The 19,297-nt window shown below is 43.4% G+C and overlaps 2 protein-coding genes across 3 annotated transcripts in view; one reads left to right on the plus strand and one right to left on the minus strand.

Moving 5' to 3' along the window:
* LOC311011920 (adhesion G-protein coupled receptor G1) overlaps window positions 1–19,297 on the plus strand; it is a 129,347-nt gene that overhangs the window by 72,657 nt on the left and 37,393 nt on the right. The gene's annotated exons all lie outside the window — the stretch shown is intronic.
* mmp15b (matrix metallopeptidase 15b) overlaps window positions 2,978–19,297 on the minus strand; it is a 32,511-nt gene continuing 16,191 nt past the window's right edge. The window contains exons 5-10 of the mRNA XM_084007078.1: window positions 19,023–19,184; window positions 18,065–18,261; window positions 14,790–14,928; window positions 10,311–10,461; window positions 9,081–9,199; window positions 2,978–8,680 (exon numbers count right to left, since the gene is read on the minus strand). Of these exons, the coding sequence (XP_083863204.1) occupies window positions 8,175–8,680; window positions 9,081–9,199; window positions 10,311–10,461; window positions 14,790–14,928; window positions 18,065–18,261; window positions 19,023–19,184 (1,274 nt within the window). The 3' untranslated portion in view covers window positions 2,978–8,174. The remainder of the gene's footprint in view (window positions 8,681–9,080; window positions 9,200–10,310; window positions 10,462–14,789; window positions 14,929–18,064; window positions 18,262–19,022; window positions 19,185–19,297) is intronic.

A 19,297-nucleotide genomic window follows, 5' to 3' on the forward strand; every position in this document is an offset into this window, starting at 1 on the left:
TGTGTGTGTGTGTGTGTGTGCGTGTGTGTTTGTGTGTGTGTTAAAAGCTGAGTTAATTTTCTACCCAGAGTAAAGAGATGACTGAAAGTAATTATGGCGCCGCACAGGGTGTACCTGGTGATAACTGTGGCAGATTTAACAAGCAATGAGCGCAGCCAGACCTAGACTTCTCATGCACAGCAGGAACGGATTAAAAGCATGTAAACACGGTGCAAAACAAGCCGATGTGCTCAAATCACACGTACACACAACACACTCCATTAAAGTTGTTTGTTCACAGAGGTATGTCTGACTATTTTAAAAACAAATTCTAATGAATGACAACGAACTGAAAAGTAGGTCAGGAGATGGAAAATGGGTGTGGTGCATCCATCCTCCTACAGTGTTTTCTTAAGCAAGTAAATTATCTAACATGGGACCAGCAAAAACCAAACAGTCAGATCCAGATGGCTCATACCAATTAGGCCAACTAATTTCCAGCTCAAAAAGCACATTTCCCAGGCTAAACTCTGCAGCCATACAGGGAAAGGTAACGGTCATTAACGCTGTTCTTATCAATATTTCATTTTCACAATGTTTGAAATGCATAATGTGAAAAATGGTCACCGACCCACAGATAACCATCACCTGACTGCAGTTGCCCTCAAACCTACGGTGCATTTTAGCATATTTCAGTTTGTTTTGGTTTTTACAACCCGCAACTTTACCGCTTTAGTTGATTCTCGCAGGTCTCACCTGAGTCTGTGAACGCTGTCAAACTGTCCGTCACCAGGTACAAACATACAAGTGTCAGTCAGCAGGCCAGAGAATGAGAGTCAGAGGACCTTGCAGGTCTGATTGATAGCCTCCTGGGCCCGGCCTGCTCAGGTGAGCTGCATCTCTGAAGAGGTCTTGAGAAAAGGAAAAACACAGCAAAGAACAAGAACAAGATGGGGCCAACCTAAATACATGACACTGACCAAAACAAAATTGTGTATGAGGTCGTAAAAGTGGTTTATGCTGAAGGTAAGGCAAAATAATTTTCTTTACTATACCCACAGAAAACTAAATAATAATAATAATAATAATAATAATAATAATAATAATAATAATAATACACCAGCTGCAGAACAGGCTTGATAAATATGAACTTATTGGTTCTGGTAATGTCATTTTTGTAAAGATACCTAGTCGCCAGGAGGATCATGCAATTGGTCATGTGTGTGTGTGTGTGTGTGTGTGTGTGTGTGTGTGTGTGTGTGTGTGTGTGTGTGTGTCTGTTGCTGCAAACTGCAAAATATGTTGGGTGACCAGTGATGGCTGCACGCTAAAGGGCTTCTCGTGGTTGTGGTGACTCACACTTTCTCAAAACACCTTTTATTGCCTGTTTTATACTGCTATTGACTGCCTGCTGACTCCTCGTGCACTACTCTGGCTCTAACAATACAGCTGAGTGTGCTCACTTTTAAAGTATTGGACACAGTGTTTGGCTAATGGCTAACAAAACTAGCAGTACACACACTGCTAAGTACCTCTCGGTTGGTGCTCTGCGGCCAGAGAGGGGAAAACTGTCTGCATCCTTTGATCGTTTTGGATGGTGTCTTTGGCTAACAGCTAACAGCTAATGGTTCCTCTGGTTGCAAAAAGAAGTTTGATTGCATGGAAGTCTATGAGAAAATGAGCCTACTTCTCATTTGATTTATTATCTCAGTATACATTGTAAACAGGAGTTTATGGTCTCAATCTCTAGTTTCAAGTCTTCTTCAATCCAGCATGATGTTCATTTAGTAGGCCTACATTATACAAAGCAAATTAAGCTTTAGGAAGCTAACTTTGTTAGCAGCCTAACTCCAGGATCCAGCTGGATCCAGATCCAGTAAGGGTGTCGCTTGTTTTCGTCAGATCCACCTGTCCCTCCTACATAGTCCAAATATGGTCACTTCCTTCACTGGTTGTCCAAGATGGTGACGGCCAAAATGCCAAACTCAAGACTTCAAAACCGTAGTCCAAAAACTAAGGGGAGACGTCACCATGATGACGTACGCTTCTTATAAACTTCTTTTACAATCTGTGGGTTGAAATAAACCTGGATAAGTGCTATAACAAAACCGAGAATTATTATTATTATTATTTGATGGGCAGTGCGCCCTCATGGGAGCACACAATACAGCGGTGGTCACTGCAGACATAAGATGTAACCAGTTATTTTATACATAATTTCTTCAGTAGGAACAAAGGGGCATTATTCTGACTGAATACCACAGACAAGGAATAATATAAATATATTATAATGTGTTGACAGTATTTGTATCCTTTAATTCTTCTTGTTATCGCTACTACTACCCATCACTAGCTTGGACCAATGTGCCAGACAGTGTCACCTCTGGAGACATGTCTCTACCTTGTCTTGTTTACTTTTCCTCAGTCCAGTAGTAAATTCCTTTTTCTTATGAAAAGTGTGCTGCCCTCAGATAGGCTCCTCAATTAATTAAACAAGAACTCTGATGAAGACAAAATAACTATAATTAAGTGTTAATTTGGGCCAATTATTCATGTGATTGGATGTGAGTAGGTGCCGTTTCATTTTCGGTTGGCAACACCTTCCTCCAAGTCACAACAACATCTCATTAAAAGGCTGCCGTCAGTCTACGTTCTGTAATTTTGGTGTTTGGATCAAATCCATGGTGAATCGTGAACAATGAATTTCCTCTCAATTTGATGAAGCCATTGCCCCGCCGGTTTCTTACAGGCTCTACAAGCGGCTTGCTAACTTCCTCCCTGCTCATGTGGCTTCCAGACCCCCCCCCCCTCATAAAGCCAGTTCTGCTGCCTGTCCCGTGTGAGACAGGAAGCAAGGCCCTATGGACAGTGACCTCACCGCAGGAAGAGAGAGTGGAGGGCGTGTGCACTGTGTGCAGAATTGTAATTCTCTATTCTCTTCAGAGGGTACACAAAGTAGAATACTGCATAAAAAAAGACTACTTTTCATATTTTCAGAGCAATTTTTTAATGTGTACATGTCCAGCATGGCTTGTTAACACACTCAACTAGAGGTGAACACACAACAACACAAATGTATAAAATCTTACATTTTCTACAGATAAACAAAAACACTAACAACCAATCAAAAACAAAAAAAATAATTGGAATGTTATTAACAAAAAAAAAATGTCTTATCAAGTTTGAAGAGAAACAAATGCACACAATCAAATCAAAATAAGACGATTATCAGAGACAAACAATACTGCTTTCTTCTTTATTTCATGTTGTTTGTATTTTCCCTATCTCATCCTAGTCGGGGATGATGGAGTGTTTTTCAGAAAGTCACTGAAGTATTACTCAAGTAATGAAAAGTTCCACTATTGACGGTCAATACAGAATCAACTGAATCCAACAAAATCTACTGTAGCTGCAGTTAGTGGGCGAGTTTAGTTGAGAGCTGCTACCCTGACAGCAGATCGGCTGCACTCATCTGGGGCAAAGCAACGCCAGCAGATGCTCAGTCATTTGTCAGCCATCTTCTGGGTTTCATCCCCAGTGCTGAGTGGCTGTGTGGTGATTTAAATTGAGTAGTTTCAGAGTTAGTGGGGGTCAATGAGCGAGGTGAGAAGACAGAAACATCTGGGCGACCCGTGATCCTTTGAGTTCTGAGCCGTCATAAGCCGCAAAGTGTAACTGAGACAGAAGAGAGTCATAGAGTGCGTCACGTTGGACTTTTTTTTCTTTGATCCGTTCAGTTCGTATTGTATTGATCTGTTTTTTTCCAGGTAGAAATCAGACTTTGATCGACCCAGAAGGGTTGATGCGATCACTTTTTGATGCTGTGAAGAAGAGCAGGGATACACAGTGACTGCCGGAAGCTGAAACACAAAAAGAAAAGTGCACAGAGTGGAAAGCACAGACACAACTAGAAGAATACCTGTCTTCTGAGTGAGATACTAACAAAGATGCTCATCAAAATGAACAAAAGGGACAAAAAACCGAAATGTATAAATGTTGGGAAGCCAAAAGAGCAGGGCTGAATGGGGAAACGCTTCAACATGCAGTGTTTACAGAAACACATCCTGAGAGAGATGAAAGCTCAGACGAGCTCAGCGATATGCTAACCTCACCTAAACTTTGCATCAAGGCCCTGCACTTCAAAAAACGAACAGGGCGAGAACGTTCAAAGAACTTCAGCCGTCGCAACTCTACATCTGAATGTGACATCCTGTTGCTGAGTCGGCGTTCGAAACCTGACAGGTACAGTGTTTCTCAGTGAATCCTTCCATACTGATAAAAAGTTGCTGAACAAGGAGGTGGATCTAAAAACAGGCTCTGCTGTGTGAGACAGGGGGGGGGGGGGGGGGAGATTGGGGAAGACAATAATGTGTTTGTGTGCGATTCCATTAGGGCGAGAGAAAATAGGGGGAGGAGAAGTGTGTGTGTGTGTGTGAGAGAGAGAGAGAGAGAGAGAGAGAGCGAGAGAGAAGGCCATTGTTTTTATTATGATCCCCTCGGGCTTAGAGGGCTGGGCTGAGTATGTGGACGGCTGGTGATCGAGAGTGTGGGAGATTTACAGTCAGAAAACAGGCTTCGCTTATGGAGAGTAGAGCTGATTAACTGAACACCTCCACACACACACACACACACACACACACACACAGATCAATCTGCCTGGACAGCTTTCTTTCCAAACCTATCCGTATTTCTCTCCTGCCTGTGTCCTATAAAACAATCAGTGTCAATCCTACAGAGGATCTCTCAAAGTACAGAGTGGCAGAAATTTCCAAGAAAACTTCAGGTACAAGAGACGTTTTCCAACTTTAAAGTGGTTACCTCCCTATGGGGTGGCTGTGTGGGGAACCAGGAGGGGGCTGATGAACAAGGACTCCACAACACACAGCGTTGTGTCTTAGTGCATGAGTCGACATTTTCTGAGCCTGTCCAGACACCGGGCTGTCTCAGCGTTGATGTAGCCTGTACGACCAATGGAAGAGCAGAACAGGAGAGGGGGGGGTTTGCTTTTAACGCTGATTAGCTACATCCGCCATCCCGCAACCCCCCCCAGCCCCCAATGGCGAGGAGGTGAGCGATGCACACAGGACACCGTTTCCTGGCAACCGCTATCGACTGGCCACAGCTCAATCTCCAGACTTCTGGTGACGGCTGATTATTGCTCTTCTTTGTGTTCCTTTCAGTGAGTGTCCTGTTAACTTTACCTCTCTCTGCATAGGTGTCCCATCTCAACCTGTCCGCACCTTAGCTGAAGGCTGTTATCGATCTGCACCGTCTGTCAGCATACAGCCTGACCCGACGGCTGCTGATTCACATGTTTTCCAATGTGAAGTTCACCACTACAAGCAAAGCTCTCGCAGCAACTACCGCTCAACGCTGTCACCTGCTGCAAGCTAAAGTTCCCTTTTGGCTAGCACTGTTGAATTTGGGTCACATGAGCTGTTGCCAGCAGGATAGAGGCCATCAAAGTGCTCCCTCTCTCTCTTTCACCCGTTTGCAAGCTCAGGGAGACGAGGTCAGCCTCCCTCCCCCCTCTCCCTTGTCTCAGAGGCAACAAATCCCCTCTCTCCTCCCCCTCCTCGTCCACAGCTGTAACCTGAACCCCCTCAGATTGGCAGCTTTCTTCTACACGCCACCTCAGATGAGCCTTCTTCCCATTCAGACCTGAAGTCGTACTCTCCCACACGCTTTGTTGACTCCAAAGATTTTTTCAATGCAAAGCTGGCGATGATTACATCATTCACATTGCTGCTACACGGTTTTGAATATTTTGAAATGGGGCTCCTGATTCCCAAAGATTCATGGGTAATGTCACAAATGAGTCAAGTGGAATTGCCTCGCCTTTGATTCATTTTGTCTTCTTTACAAAATAATAATTTTACAGGACTCCATTTCTATTCCACAACTATTTCACAATGTAGGAACCGTTGTACATGAAGCGACCTTTTTCAAACTATATTGTTTGGATTTTCTGATGTACGTTTCCATGGCAGCCATTGGTTTCTATTAATTTCTGTACAGTATAAAAAACCATCTGAGTTCAGTTTAATTTTAATACTGCATGATTTCCAAACTATAAAAAAATAAATGGAAGCAAGGAGCAGCAGGAGAAATACATCTTTTCAAAAATAATACTAATATATAATGAATCATAAAGATGGACATTGTTCTGGGGCCGCGCTCCCCACCATCCCATCTCTGATCTTGTGAGATGAAAAAGGAGATGAGAGGGTTTTGGTTCTGGGAGTTCATGGCTTAGTTTAAGGGTCGCGGGGGTTAACAGCATTTGCACACACCTGTTGTTTTTTAATGAAGAGGATTAGTCCGTGTTCACATGAGCCTGCGTGGCCCGAGCTCACCCTGACTGCTGCTACGACTACGTTATGTGTGTGTGTGTAACAGACACACCAGCTCGGAAAAAACGGCATGGTACAGTAGCTGCACCCTGCGACATCCGTGGGGTTTCATCCTGTTCTGAAGTTGGATCACCCTTGTTTTATGTCTCTCTCTTTCTCTCTCACACACACACACACACACGGAGATGCAACGGACGCTCCCTCCCTTGTGTTATTTCACAGTGAGCTGACTTTTCTAAATGAACCATTAGTCCGTCGTCTCTGTAGCACAACGAAAAGGTTTTATTGTTGACAGAAAGGGAGCTCTCTGAGAATCAGCCACATAAAGGAAAGTAACGGGAGGAGATCCCCTGTAAAGTCTGGACCCTCTCAGCCAGCAAGCTCTTTAAATGGCTTCCAAATGAGGAAAAGAAAGAAGGTAGACATACTGTTATTGTCCAACTACGTGAGCACAAGAAAAAGAAAGAAAACAAAGTAGTAGTTGTCTGAATTTAAAGGATAATTCCTATTTATTACAACGTTGGTCTTATTTTCATGGCCACATTCTCTGATATACTTTAAGACTGGAAGCAAGGCAACCAGCTACCCTGGCTTGGCCAAAAGCTAAAATATCTGCCCGTCACCAACGCTGAATTTTACAATTTTGTACAGCTTAAACAAACGAGGTATAACGCATTCATTAATAAAATTTAGAGTTGCTGGTAGAGCCACGCAAGCGTATACACCCTACTTCCAGTCTGAGATAAGCGAATTGCCTGCTTGACTGTAGCTTAGTATTTATCCTTCCTGAGGGTTTTCAAACTTTTTCCTCACTGACTGTTTTGTTTTTCCTTATCCAAATTGGGGATCAGAGGTCAAAGAGAGTATTGCAGTATCCTGTACAGATTGTAAAGCACCTCGAGGCAAATTTATGATTTGTGATGCTGGTATAAATACTCACTATATAAATAAAATTGACTTGGACTGTAACTGTTTTCCCCAAAGTGGAATACAAACTGTTTACGTGATGAGTAAAGTGTTACTATTACAATTCTTATAAGAAATCTGATCTTAGTTGTAATAAGCAGTCATCATCCCTTAAAATCAAAGCAGTGCGTGTACGACCTTCAAAGTTGCAGCGTAATCACTGTCAGAGGGAATCAAGGGGGGATCATATCTGGGCTCAAAGCAGGCCTAAAATGCCTCCTAATGTAAACTTCAGTGAAATCTCTGATGTGAACAAACCCTGTTTCCCTCTAACTCATCTCACACCCCTATCCTACACTACACAGGGAAGAGAAGAAGCAGAGGATGAACACGACAAAATCTACTAGAAGCTTCGTGGTTCGCCTACAAATCGCTCTGTCCTCGTTCATTTCTTTTCTTTTCTTCTGTGATAGCATACGCAGATGCCCAGTCATCGACAAGGACAAAGCCTCTATTGAGTGTAGGGCGAAGGAGGAAGTCGGCGCGGAGATCGGAGAGAGAATAGAACGGCCTTCCTGGTTTAGAAATAATAATAATTATAATAATAACAAAAAGTCACACAGAAATAACCAAAACAAAAACAATGTGCAAACTTCTCTCATATAAATAGACTACAGTCAACGCATTGTAGAGCACCATGGGAGGCAGGAGTTGGTTAAGGTGGTGTGCATGTGTGTGTGTGTGTGTGTGTGTGTGTGTGTAAGTAAGTAAGACGTCATTATGCTTGCTTCTAGTTTTTGTGTATCAGTATGCATCTACTACCACATGTACTATTGCAGGAGCATTGAGAAGGATGGATCACTGGGAAGAGGCTTGGATTCGAGGAGGACGGCGTCTATGGTCCAATTTAAATTCAATCTCTCCTAAGGTCAAGGGTCAGACCCAGTCCTGCAGCGAGCGCTTGCAGTGCACCAGCAGCCGCGGCGCCCCTTTGCTCTGCAGCGTGTTGATGATGGCGTAGATCAGTCCCAGGATGCACAGCACCAGGACAAGCGGGATGGTCACCATCAGGATGTTCATGGTCCTCTCCTCGCTGTCGTCCACCTTCAGCACCACGTCCACCTCGTTGGTGTCCTCCTCCCGACCCTCGTGGTATTCTTCCTCTTTGTCCTTGTCCTTTGTCCCTGGGTCCGTGTCTTTGTCCGTTCCCTCGCGGTCTTTGCCCTTGTCGCTGTCACGTCCATCTGCGTCAGGATTGAACGGAGGGCTGTTCACGTCCGGGTTTTTGCGTCCTGAGTCCGTCTCCGTGTCTCTGTCTGGGTCCAGGTCCACACTGCAGCCCATGAAGTCTCTCAGGATGGATTTGGGGTAGCCTGGTTCGCTCTTCATGCGGTGGTTGTCAAACTTCCAGTACTTAGAGCCTTTGTAGAAGAAGGTGTATGCTGGAGAAGACAAAAAGAGCATTGAGATTGAAGACATATGATTGAAAGGAATAGTTAATGGCTACTATTGGATGAATTTTGGCTCAATTGAAAAATCTTTCAAATCGTATACCAGAGCTTTAACAATGTGTCTTAGTATTGTTCATTTATCTCAAATACTTTGTTGTTTACATGGAAAGAGTGTGTACTGTTCTTCACAAAGACACTGCTTGGGGGGCTGGACCCCTCCTCTCTCTTTTCACACCAACCAAGTCAAGCAAAAAGTACTTCACATGTCGGATCAATCTCACACACACACACGCCAGCCTCTCTCTCGTGATGATAGCATGACCACACCCTGATTCTTTGTTTCAGGCGTGTCCCAGTCTCTCACACACACAGGAAAAACCACTCTTCTCACCGCCATCGTCGCTGAGGAAGGCCCCCTTGGGAGAAGAGGGCACTGACGATCCCCAGACGCTGATTGGTTTCGGGTAGCCCCGGTCAGCCAAGCGGGACTGCTCGTTGAAGCGCCAGTACCTGCAGACCGCAATGGAGGAGACGGTTGTAACTGTCCAAACAAAAAACAGCAGACTGCACAGTACGGTGCATAGTGTGTCTACAACATTACAGGTCTCCAAATCTGTTCTGTGTCTAAATATCACGAGCACACGCGAAGCAAGACAGTCAAGTCTGTGCGAGGGCTTCTCGGATTCGCAGGCCCAAAGTTATTTCTCCATCAGTATTTGGATTTTATACACGTGTGTTGATCCTGTGTTTGTATCGTTCATAGAACTGTTTAAACATCGTCATCAAAATAGTGCAGATTCAGCTGCTACTGATACTCTTCTAAAACTCATACATATAAGGCAATGCTGTGGATTCATGTGATCTCATTCATTTTGGTCTTTATATGGAAACAAAAAACTGTTGTTGAAATGACATAAAATCTAAACATTACATTGACTTATAGATCGTGAGAACCTATTTTCTGCCTCTATTTGGTGGCAACAATAAAATAAAATGTACACATTATTAAAAATAGACATGGACATTTTTTGGACGCTAAAATCAGTATCGCAAAGTCAATCGGGTGGGTAATGTTGGGCTCACACGAGCTGTGTTTGACATAGGAACGTACTGTAGTCGACAGCCTGCTGGGCGGGGCTCCACTGAGGCACGACTCCGAGCTAAATGCTAGCTTTAACATGCTAACATGCCAACTATTAAGGTGTGTTTTTAAGCAAACATAGTACAGCTGACACAAAGTAAAGCTGAGGCTGATGGGAAGATCAAGTCACAAAGCAAACCGCCGTCACAATGTTGACCTGACGATGGAGCCAGATGAAAAGCCACTGGAAGTTAAATCATTATGATTCAGTAATGGATGGATGTCATGCTAATCCAGTTCAGTGTCAGACTGAAAGACCTTCCATAGAGCCACGCTGCTAACATTACTATAAAATGACTGACTCCACGTATTTGAGAGCATATGCAATGCATATTGAATTTGTCTCATGTAATAAAAAGAGTTGAGCTTAAGCTCAACCGGAAAAAGGCTGTCGAAACTTTCAGCGCTGATCCAACTGGGGATATCCTGATGCATACTAATATGCTTGGTCTCATGCTGACGGGCTGGAAGCTACGTTACCAGTCTCCTTGGAAGAAGTAGGTGAAGCCGGATGGCTCCCACCAGATGGCCGTGTCTATCCGGTCGTAGGGAATATCTTGACCGTAATCTACCAGCTCCAGTGGGTAGCCCTGTTCAAGGTTAGCCTCCCTGAACACCCAGAATCGGTTTCCTGAGGAGAGGAGAAGAAACGCGCTTCATGAACCTTTGTGGTGCATACAGCGCTACATTCGCTATCCACCCCCCACTCATAGCCCTTATGGACTCTGGAAAATGTTAAAAGACACAATCACACTGTATAACTTTACACACACACACACACACACACACACACACAGGGATACCTACACATTCTGTTGTACACATTTCTTTGCTGGCACAGAATATGTTAAATAATTGAAACTGAATGAGGGGATAAAAAGAGAACAATAAGAACAATCAGAGAAACCAGACCAGCATTTGCACACTTGTAAATTGTACGAATGCAATAATGATTTGTTGGAAAGTGATCAAAGCAGCCCAGCAGAAACGAGTACATCACTGAGCAAGGGGTTTTGGTGGAGCTTGTAATTATTCACTAGGAGCGGCTTGTCTCATGTCAGGATTTCTGGCTGAAGGGAAGGTTTTATTGTTTTTACTGTGTCAGACAGGGGGACTCCGTTCCTCCTGGCACCATTACATCTCTTTTCTTGGCTTCAAGCTGCCTTTCCCACCCTCTCCCCCCACCCATCCATCAACCCACCTCCAGCCCCTCGCTACTTGTTTAAAATGAAAGCTCTACACTCAGCATCTGGAGAGAACAAGAGGTTGACGCAATGCTTCCCGGGGCTCCCGCAGTGAATAGCTCTGAGGTAAAATCCCATGACTTACTCCATGACTTTCCATGACTACGCTGGACCTAAAGATACGAGTCCTCACTGCATCGTTGCTGTTGTTTTTCTACAGGCATACACAGGTTTCTAGAACAGCTGGCCTTGTTTGGGATGAAAGCAGCTGGGAAAGCCCTGGCTAATACAACAGCTGTGAAAGGGAATGAAAGGGGATGATTGTCGGTTAGATTACATTTTACAAAATAGATATTCCTTCCATCCACCCATTTTATCCTCATTCAAAATATGTCCCCTTAAGCCTCCCTCAATACAGAGTACGTCAAGTTCAAACTTGCTTTCTTGGCAGTTGGTGAGTTGAAATTTTGTCCCAAACAAGAACGAACAGTAATCTCAATTGACAACAGTTCAGTCTCAGGTGATTACGCTTCACAAGACCCAACGCATGACTCACTGTTATTCAGTCTCTGTTGGGGTGACTGGATGAACATATCAGCAATCGTTGAATGGCTGTGTACATGGCCGGTCTGTGTATTTGGGGGGCGATTTTTGTCATTTTACTGCAAATGAAATGTTCTGCCTCCGAAGAATGACTGGGAGCCGCTGCTCAGTGGGCAGCTGTACAGGGCTAAAACCAAGAGTTAGTGATTGTTGGAGCAGTAAAAAGATTTATTCTGTTTCTGTCAAGCCTCAATCGAGTGTGTTTTACAATGAATAACAAGGTAATTCAACTTGAATTCAGAAGGTGTACGGTTGTATATTTCTGTTTAATAAGGTGGAAACATATTTCCTTTCTGGACATTTTGTTAGTTTCATTTGTTTATTTAGTAGACTAAAAAAAGCTAAAAGCGCTTGTGGAACAGATCCTACGGCTTAAATGGATTCACGCAGGAATTATTTGTTATTACATGTTCATATTTATAGCGGAAATCCCCCAACTAAATTTGGGGAAAATATGCTTCAGCCAGCCATGGATCCTATTGTCAGCACAGCAGGGGGACGGGAGTGATGATAACACTTTGCAATTTCAAAGACACAAAAACTGGTACTTATTATAATTATTGGAAGCACTTACTCATGTAAGTTATCTATTAATCTGGTATGATAAACCATAAACCCATTGTCTTCAAAATAAAAACCCTCTGTCTGCTGATTGCTAAAAACTGCCATTGGAATGCCACACTAAATGATCAATCAGCTGCACCCAGAATGCACCTGTGAAACACCTGAAACCAATTATATCACTTAGAAACCAGAGCTTGAACACTACAAATAGGATTCAGGTTTGAGAGAATCTACTGTGTTTTCTATTGACAGTACAATACAGTATCAATGTTTATGTCATCTTCAGTTTAAGTTTTGAATGTAGTGTTTGCTTAAGTATTTGGTATTTTGTGTATGGTTTTTGTTTGTGGTTGTTGAGTGACTATAATTTTCCCCATAGAGAAACATAGACTGTGATAGTGGTGGGCTTAGTTATACAGTGATACATCTAGAAATGCATGCTGCGATATTTTAAGAACAAGAACACTTAATGGTATTTGGATCATTCTTTGCTGAGCCAAGGCCACAGTAAAGAGTATTGAAGAACAAAAAGCACAGATGAAGAAAAGGACTGCTGACCTCACGCTGATAGAAAGTCAAGTTATTGAGCGTTCTGATTCGTCCATTTAAAGGTCCGTGTTTGTCTCCCTTTTTCTTGTGCACTCAGGTCTGCAAGTCCTTCCTTCCTTTTTTCTTCCCTTGCTCTACATTAATCTTGCTCTTTCTTTGCTAATGGCCTGCAGCCAAGTGTCACACTGAGAGGCTCGACGATGACATCATCCTTCTCCTCATCAACAGCTGCCCTACACCCTTTAGCTCCCGGTAGCGAGCCGCATTAAAGACCGGAGTTCTCTCCTTTTCCCTTTGACAAACTTTATCCAGCATTGTCAAAGACAAGCTCCTCTCAGAGACACTCAGTACAAATAACGAGCTGCGCTCAGAGACTTACACTCTGCATGTAGAATACATTATGTACTTTCATAGGGAGTGGGGGTGTGTATACCTTCAACATAATCTGAAGAAGATGAAACAAGTACCAGTATCTGTTCTACAATGCAGTATGAATGCATTAGGACATTGTGAGCATGGAGCATCATTAACGTATTTAGGTTGAAAAGGAGAAACCAGAAGGCGGAGAGTATATGTCTGTTTCATATGCTCATGATACAAACTTTGCACGAGGAGAAAATATGCTGCTGCATACGTAAGACAGACTAACTGGTGAAAAAACTGAATCCAAACACCGGTGCTGTTTGTCTCTGTTGCTACATAAGCACAGCAACGCTTTGACAAAAATGTGTGCATGTTGCTCCCCTGCATGCTTTAAGGCAGCCTGTAGCATTATTTCCATTGGGCCTATACTCAAAGGCTATTCTTGCTTCTGAAAGACTGCCATAATATAAAAGTGACAAGCTAATAATACCAGAAGAAGATTATTCAGAACAGGCCCAGGCCTGTTTTTACAGCAACAATAACCAGAAACGTAGACGGTATGTTAATTCCCTAAAGGAGATCCAATGGAGGAGGATCAACAGTGTATGGATGAAGAGGTTTGATGATTTACAGCCTTTCTTGGATAAGATTGGACACCCCTGATTTACATCAACTTTTGTCCAGAATTGCAGTGGTTAGGGCAGCCGCCCCATGTACAGTGGCTAAATGTCCTCGACGCGGTGGTCCCGGGTTAGACTCCCGCCTGGGACACATTTCCCGCATGTCATCTCCCTCTCTCTCTCCCTGTTTCCACACTGTCTGAAAAATGAATAAAACACTTCAATGGCGCTCTAGCCAAAAATAAAAAAAAATAAAAAAAATCTTTAAAAAAAAGAAAATTGAGTGTGAAATTGTGACAGTTAGCATATAAATTCTTGAGTTATGGCTAAAAACACATTTTGCTACAGTGAACTTTGGCCTCTCAATTCTAATTAGTTCAACTTTGAGTGCCACATGTGGAGTAATTTGCTTGAGACGTACCAGAGGTATTGAATTCGAGAGGATGGGATGAACGAGTTCACAGTAAGCTTGACCTTTGACCTCCAAGATACATGCATTGTTCGGGGTCTTTCTTTGTACTTGAGTCACGGTTGACAAATCGGAATAAATTCACAGAAGGTGTTGCTTAGATACAGCATGAGAATGGTATGGGGGTGAGGTCACAGAGGCTGTACCCTGGAGGCATAAAAATATTTTAAAACACCTGTACAAATGTTTTAAGCCCCTGATAGGGCAATCATAATAGCATTTTAAAGTGTTTTACATTGAGCACACTTATTTGTTTCTATATCTTTCAAAAATATAAAAAGTTATCCTCTGCTCTGGTTCTGGTTCTTTCTCTCCTCTCGCCCCTTCGCGATTTGTCTTTCAGCACAATGCATGATGGTAAAATTTGCTCGGCTAGTGACCATCGGTTGTACACTACTTTACACGATGCATTGTGGGAAACTTTGAGTGCACTATGTAGGGAACAGTAATGCTCACTACACATTCGGACACCACTACCAAATGGCGAACTCCCTATATAGTGCACTATATAGGGAGTGATTTTGGACACAGCCTAAAATATAACTGGTAATACTGGTAAGATAGTGTATACTTGTAGTTGTGTCACGTGTGAGTGTTTCCTGCTTACCTTTAAAGAAGACGAATCTGCCATCGTGTCTCTCATAGGCAGCATCTATGTCTCCAGGCAGACCCCTCCAGAAGTGACTGATGGGCATGGGGTAGTTATCCAGCACCCTGTTCCTACGCACCCGCCAGAACCAACGGCCCTGAGGGGACACAATGAAGAAGTGTGTTTGCTTTCTTATTGTCACTTAAACACAGCAGAAAAACTCAGTAGTTTGTCTTTCTTCATTCCTGAGAGTCAAAGCCTAAGTAAAGCAAATTCCCAAATAAGTTCAAACCATAATATGGTATATGAGATGAGATGAGAGATGAGATATATGAGATGTGAAAACATTATGTTTTCACATCTCATTTGAACTATTTGACCCACTGAGGTCCAGTAGCTCTGTAGTAAAGCTTGATGGTCATCATGCCAAGCAAACTGCGGTCTGCAGGAGAACTAGACCCGAACGTACAATAAACTAACAATAGCAGAACACCGGCAGGCTAATAATAGTCAGTCTCTGCTCTGGTGGCTTTATCATGTCCCCTCATTGCCCTCCCTCTGTTGATCACAGTCAGACACAAGGTAACTTTTAGTCATAATTTGTTATTTTGTTGTCTAGTACCACAAAAAACAGGGAAATCACTCGTAACACATTTGCACAAGCACAGAACATTCGTATCTACTCTATATGCTGTGCACACGCGCCAGCAGACAGATTTACACCAGAAGCCCTCAGACTCATTCATAAGTGGTGAGTCAGGAGCCCTGCTCGTCCTGGATAATGTAACGGTAAAATGCTCAGTGCTGCTTCTTTCTGGCAAGCACATCCAGTTTTGTCCTTCACGCAGGACACGCTGGCAGACAAGACGGCGGCGACGCGGCACAGAATGGAACAGAACGGAGATGGGCTGGCGAGAGCCGAGGGAAACGGAACACGGCCGAACCAAGCAGACGGCGTGCTCTTCGATCTGTGTGGTCTGACAGCAGCGTCTCTGCGTTGACCAGATTAAGGTCGAATTGACCATATACAGTCCTCAGCAGGACAGACCAGATCTCAGTGTGGGTGTTTCAATATTGAAAGCAGCTCCGTGTGCTGTGCTGCTTGTCTTTATGTCCAGCCCTTTGCAGTGACGAAATATGCAACGTGAATGACGGCCACTTTTCTTCTTTTAACAGGGCTCTGTGGAGAAGAGTGAGTGGTACTGATGTATTACACATTACTCCCACGGACATAGTACATTAAGTAAGTCCTTTTGACTATGCTGAATGTCTGAACCAAATTTCATGGCCAATCATCCAACAGTTTTTAACAAAAAAAAAGAACTGCTGGTGGCGCTAGGTGATGGGAAAAGTCAAGGAATCAGCAATGTAATGAGCACTCATCCATTAGCACTCGGGACCATGACTGTCTGTTCAAAATGTTATGGCAATACATCTGATGGAGGGGGGGTTAAAACCATTTGTGGTAAGGAAAAAGTTAATTTTGGACACTGATTAATGCTGTGCAGACTTGTGGATGAAACCCAAGAACATGGACATTACTGGTGGAGATGAAACCTGAGAGCACAGATATAATTGTTTGACCATCTGCAGCACTGGTCCAGGCAGCTGTATGCCAAGTCTAATAAGTACTGGTCAGTGTCAGAAACACTTACTGTCCGAGATAGGAGATATTCATAGACTGATCCAATCTGTGTCTGGTAGGGCAAGGCTCTGTTCTATTCAACTCTCTGACAATTATAATGCAAACAGAATCACCTGCATCACTTAGTTTCTTAAGTGTAGTTTTGTATTCCACTCTTGAAACAGACATGTCAAACGCTTTACTGGGATGAATGTCAAGATGTGGCCGAAGATTTGATACTGTTTGATATCCTCAGCTGTTCGAATCCCTGCTGCTGCGGTTCCCTGTGAACATTTATTTTCCTTTACAGTAAAGCCTTGGTGTTCTCTGTCCAGCTCTGTCTAACCGTCTCCACTGAAACACAGCCTCCCTTATCTTTGCAGAGCTGCACTATGTACAGGGCATAGCTGAACAAATCAAGGAGAGGGAAAAAACACAGAAACACACAGGAAAGAAGTTCCACACCTCCAAGCAATTTAGAGTCATCAATGAACCTATCCCCATCCTGCATGTCTTTGGACTGTGGGAGGACGACGAAGAACCCGGAGAGAACCGACGCTCACACAGGGAGAACATACAAACTCCACACAGAAGTACCCAAACTGGGAATCGAACCCGAGACCCTCTCACTGTGAGGCGACAGTGCTACCCACTACACCACCGTGCAGCCTCGTGCAGTCCATTATACAAAAATAAGACAGAGAGAGCGGCTTCGTCTGCCCAAACCTTGACTAGCTGAAGACAATCAGAAAAGAGTCAATGCAACATTAAATAAAGGGCGTTGATATGCAAACTTTTGAAACTCATTGTTACAAATGAATAGTTATGATTGTTGACAAATAAGAGACTAGGCATTCCAGAGATACTTGCCACCTTGTCGGCTGGAGCTCCTACTAGCCAGCATCCTCCTAAGAACAACACGTTCCCCTTCTGTAATTTTACATTTATTTTACGAAAGCTATTGTTATACACATTATTCACTAATCTTGTTTACATAACATGTTACACGTTTTGTGTGGGTGAGGCGTATAGCTGGGGAGGTTTGCCTGAGTAAAAAGTCAGGGGGCCCTTTTCCATTCCCTGATTGACACAATAGGTGAAAACACTTAACAGATGTATAACAACGTATGGCCAGAGGACTGTGTTGCATAATATCAATGAATATATAATCCAGCTGAAAGCAACTGCAGCCAACAGTGAAATGACCTGCACTGGCAAAAACATATCTCTTCAAGGTAAAACCCCAGCTAATAGCTCACTGCTGCTTCAAGCCTTTATGAATGTTTTGTGTGGGTCCAGAGGCTCTTTAATGCAAACACCTGACCGCACTCCACCCTTTTAACAGTGTTCCGCCTCATAAAAGACACGGGCCCTGTTGGTTTACAATCCACAAGGACATGATTGAAAACAGACCCCTTGTTGGCTGTGCACACGCCATTTGTTTCAAACTGATTCTACGGAAAAGACTAACTAATTTATTGACACAGTTAACTTGTCAGGACAGCTCCTCTGCTAGAGGCCGATTGAATTTCCAAGCAAGGGCATGTAATAAACCACCGTGGAGGTAAACATATCTCCTGTAAAGTTTTATGCTCATAACTTATATCAAGCCAGCAGGTCCATGCCTGAAGTTAATATGGCCTTATTTCCTGATCCTCAACCCATTTACCTTGAAAACAAACATCTCTCCTCGGAGCATAGCAACCGTGTCAAAGTTCCCTTCACAGATGTTGGGTCCGTAGTGATCTGGTCTTTCAGTGGTCCTGGGGCGGTCAGGGTGCCGGGGAGGTGTTTGAGGTGGCCTGGGCTCTGGTCGACGGGGTGTCACGGTGGGCAGGGCCTGGGTGGGGCCGCCATCTGGTTGACCTGCAGGGAGGGGTTAACAAGTTATTTGTACTTAACAGCATATAGGACTGGCTAATTAAAAAAATACAAAAGAAAAAAAATTACGAGGGGGCATACTGTATACGGTAATAAATGTGCTTATTATCAAGGTTAAGAGCCAAACTACTGAACTCTGAACGGAATAGTTTGAAATTTCAGGAAATACACAATACAAGCAATGAGAAGATTGATACCAATTCCATATAAAGTATGTTACATACAAACAGTGTGGAGCTCGAGTATTATCATGGCCAGAAGAATTATATTATTGCAATATCAATGTTATTTAGTGAATGCTTTATACTCAAAATAGATTCTGGCGTGAAGCTGTCCTTCATAATTCTAGGTCAACTTTACAGCTAAGTGATGAAGTCGTGTTAGTAGCTAACTGCATCCGTGGTAGCAACCTGTCAATCACAAGGAAGCCCCGCCCCGAAAGCATCCCCTGCTTTATGGTCTATCTGAATCTAAATAGACCTTCATGTACTAAATGAACATCATGCTGGATTGAAGAAGACTTAAACCTAGAGATTGAGACCATAAACTCATCTTTACAATGTTTACTGAGTTAATAAATCAAGAGAGGTAAGGACATTTTCTCAAAGACTTCTATACAATAGAGGACTCACCCCGAGAGACTGCAGTTTAAGGTACTTCAGCCTTGGCTTCACTTTTCAGAGCTTGGATTTAACACACTGTAAGGATTATACACACTGGACAGTGTCGTCCAAAATATGTCCTACCGTAGATCTGCTGTATGCCCCGCCGGTCGTCCTCAGGCAACTGGAAGTCCTCCGTCTCCATCCATTGGTAAAAGGGAGCCATGATGGCCAGTGGGTTGTTGGAGTGCTCTAAACCAAGTGCATGGCCCAGCTCGTGGACTGCCACCAGGAAGAGGTCATTTCCTGTGTGGATATGTTAGGGGAGGAACATAAGAAGATATGCAGTTAACACGTTGATCAGGGCTCAGACACAAAGACACTATCGTTAACCACCCGTCTCCCCTCGCGGCGCAAGA

Source organism: Eutrigla gurnardus (genome assembly GCF_963514095.1).
Source record: "Eutrigla gurnardus genome assembly, chromosome: 1".
Taxonomy (NCBI): domain Eukaryota; kingdom Metazoa; phylum Chordata; class Actinopteri; order Perciformes; family Triglidae; genus Eutrigla; species Eutrigla gurnardus.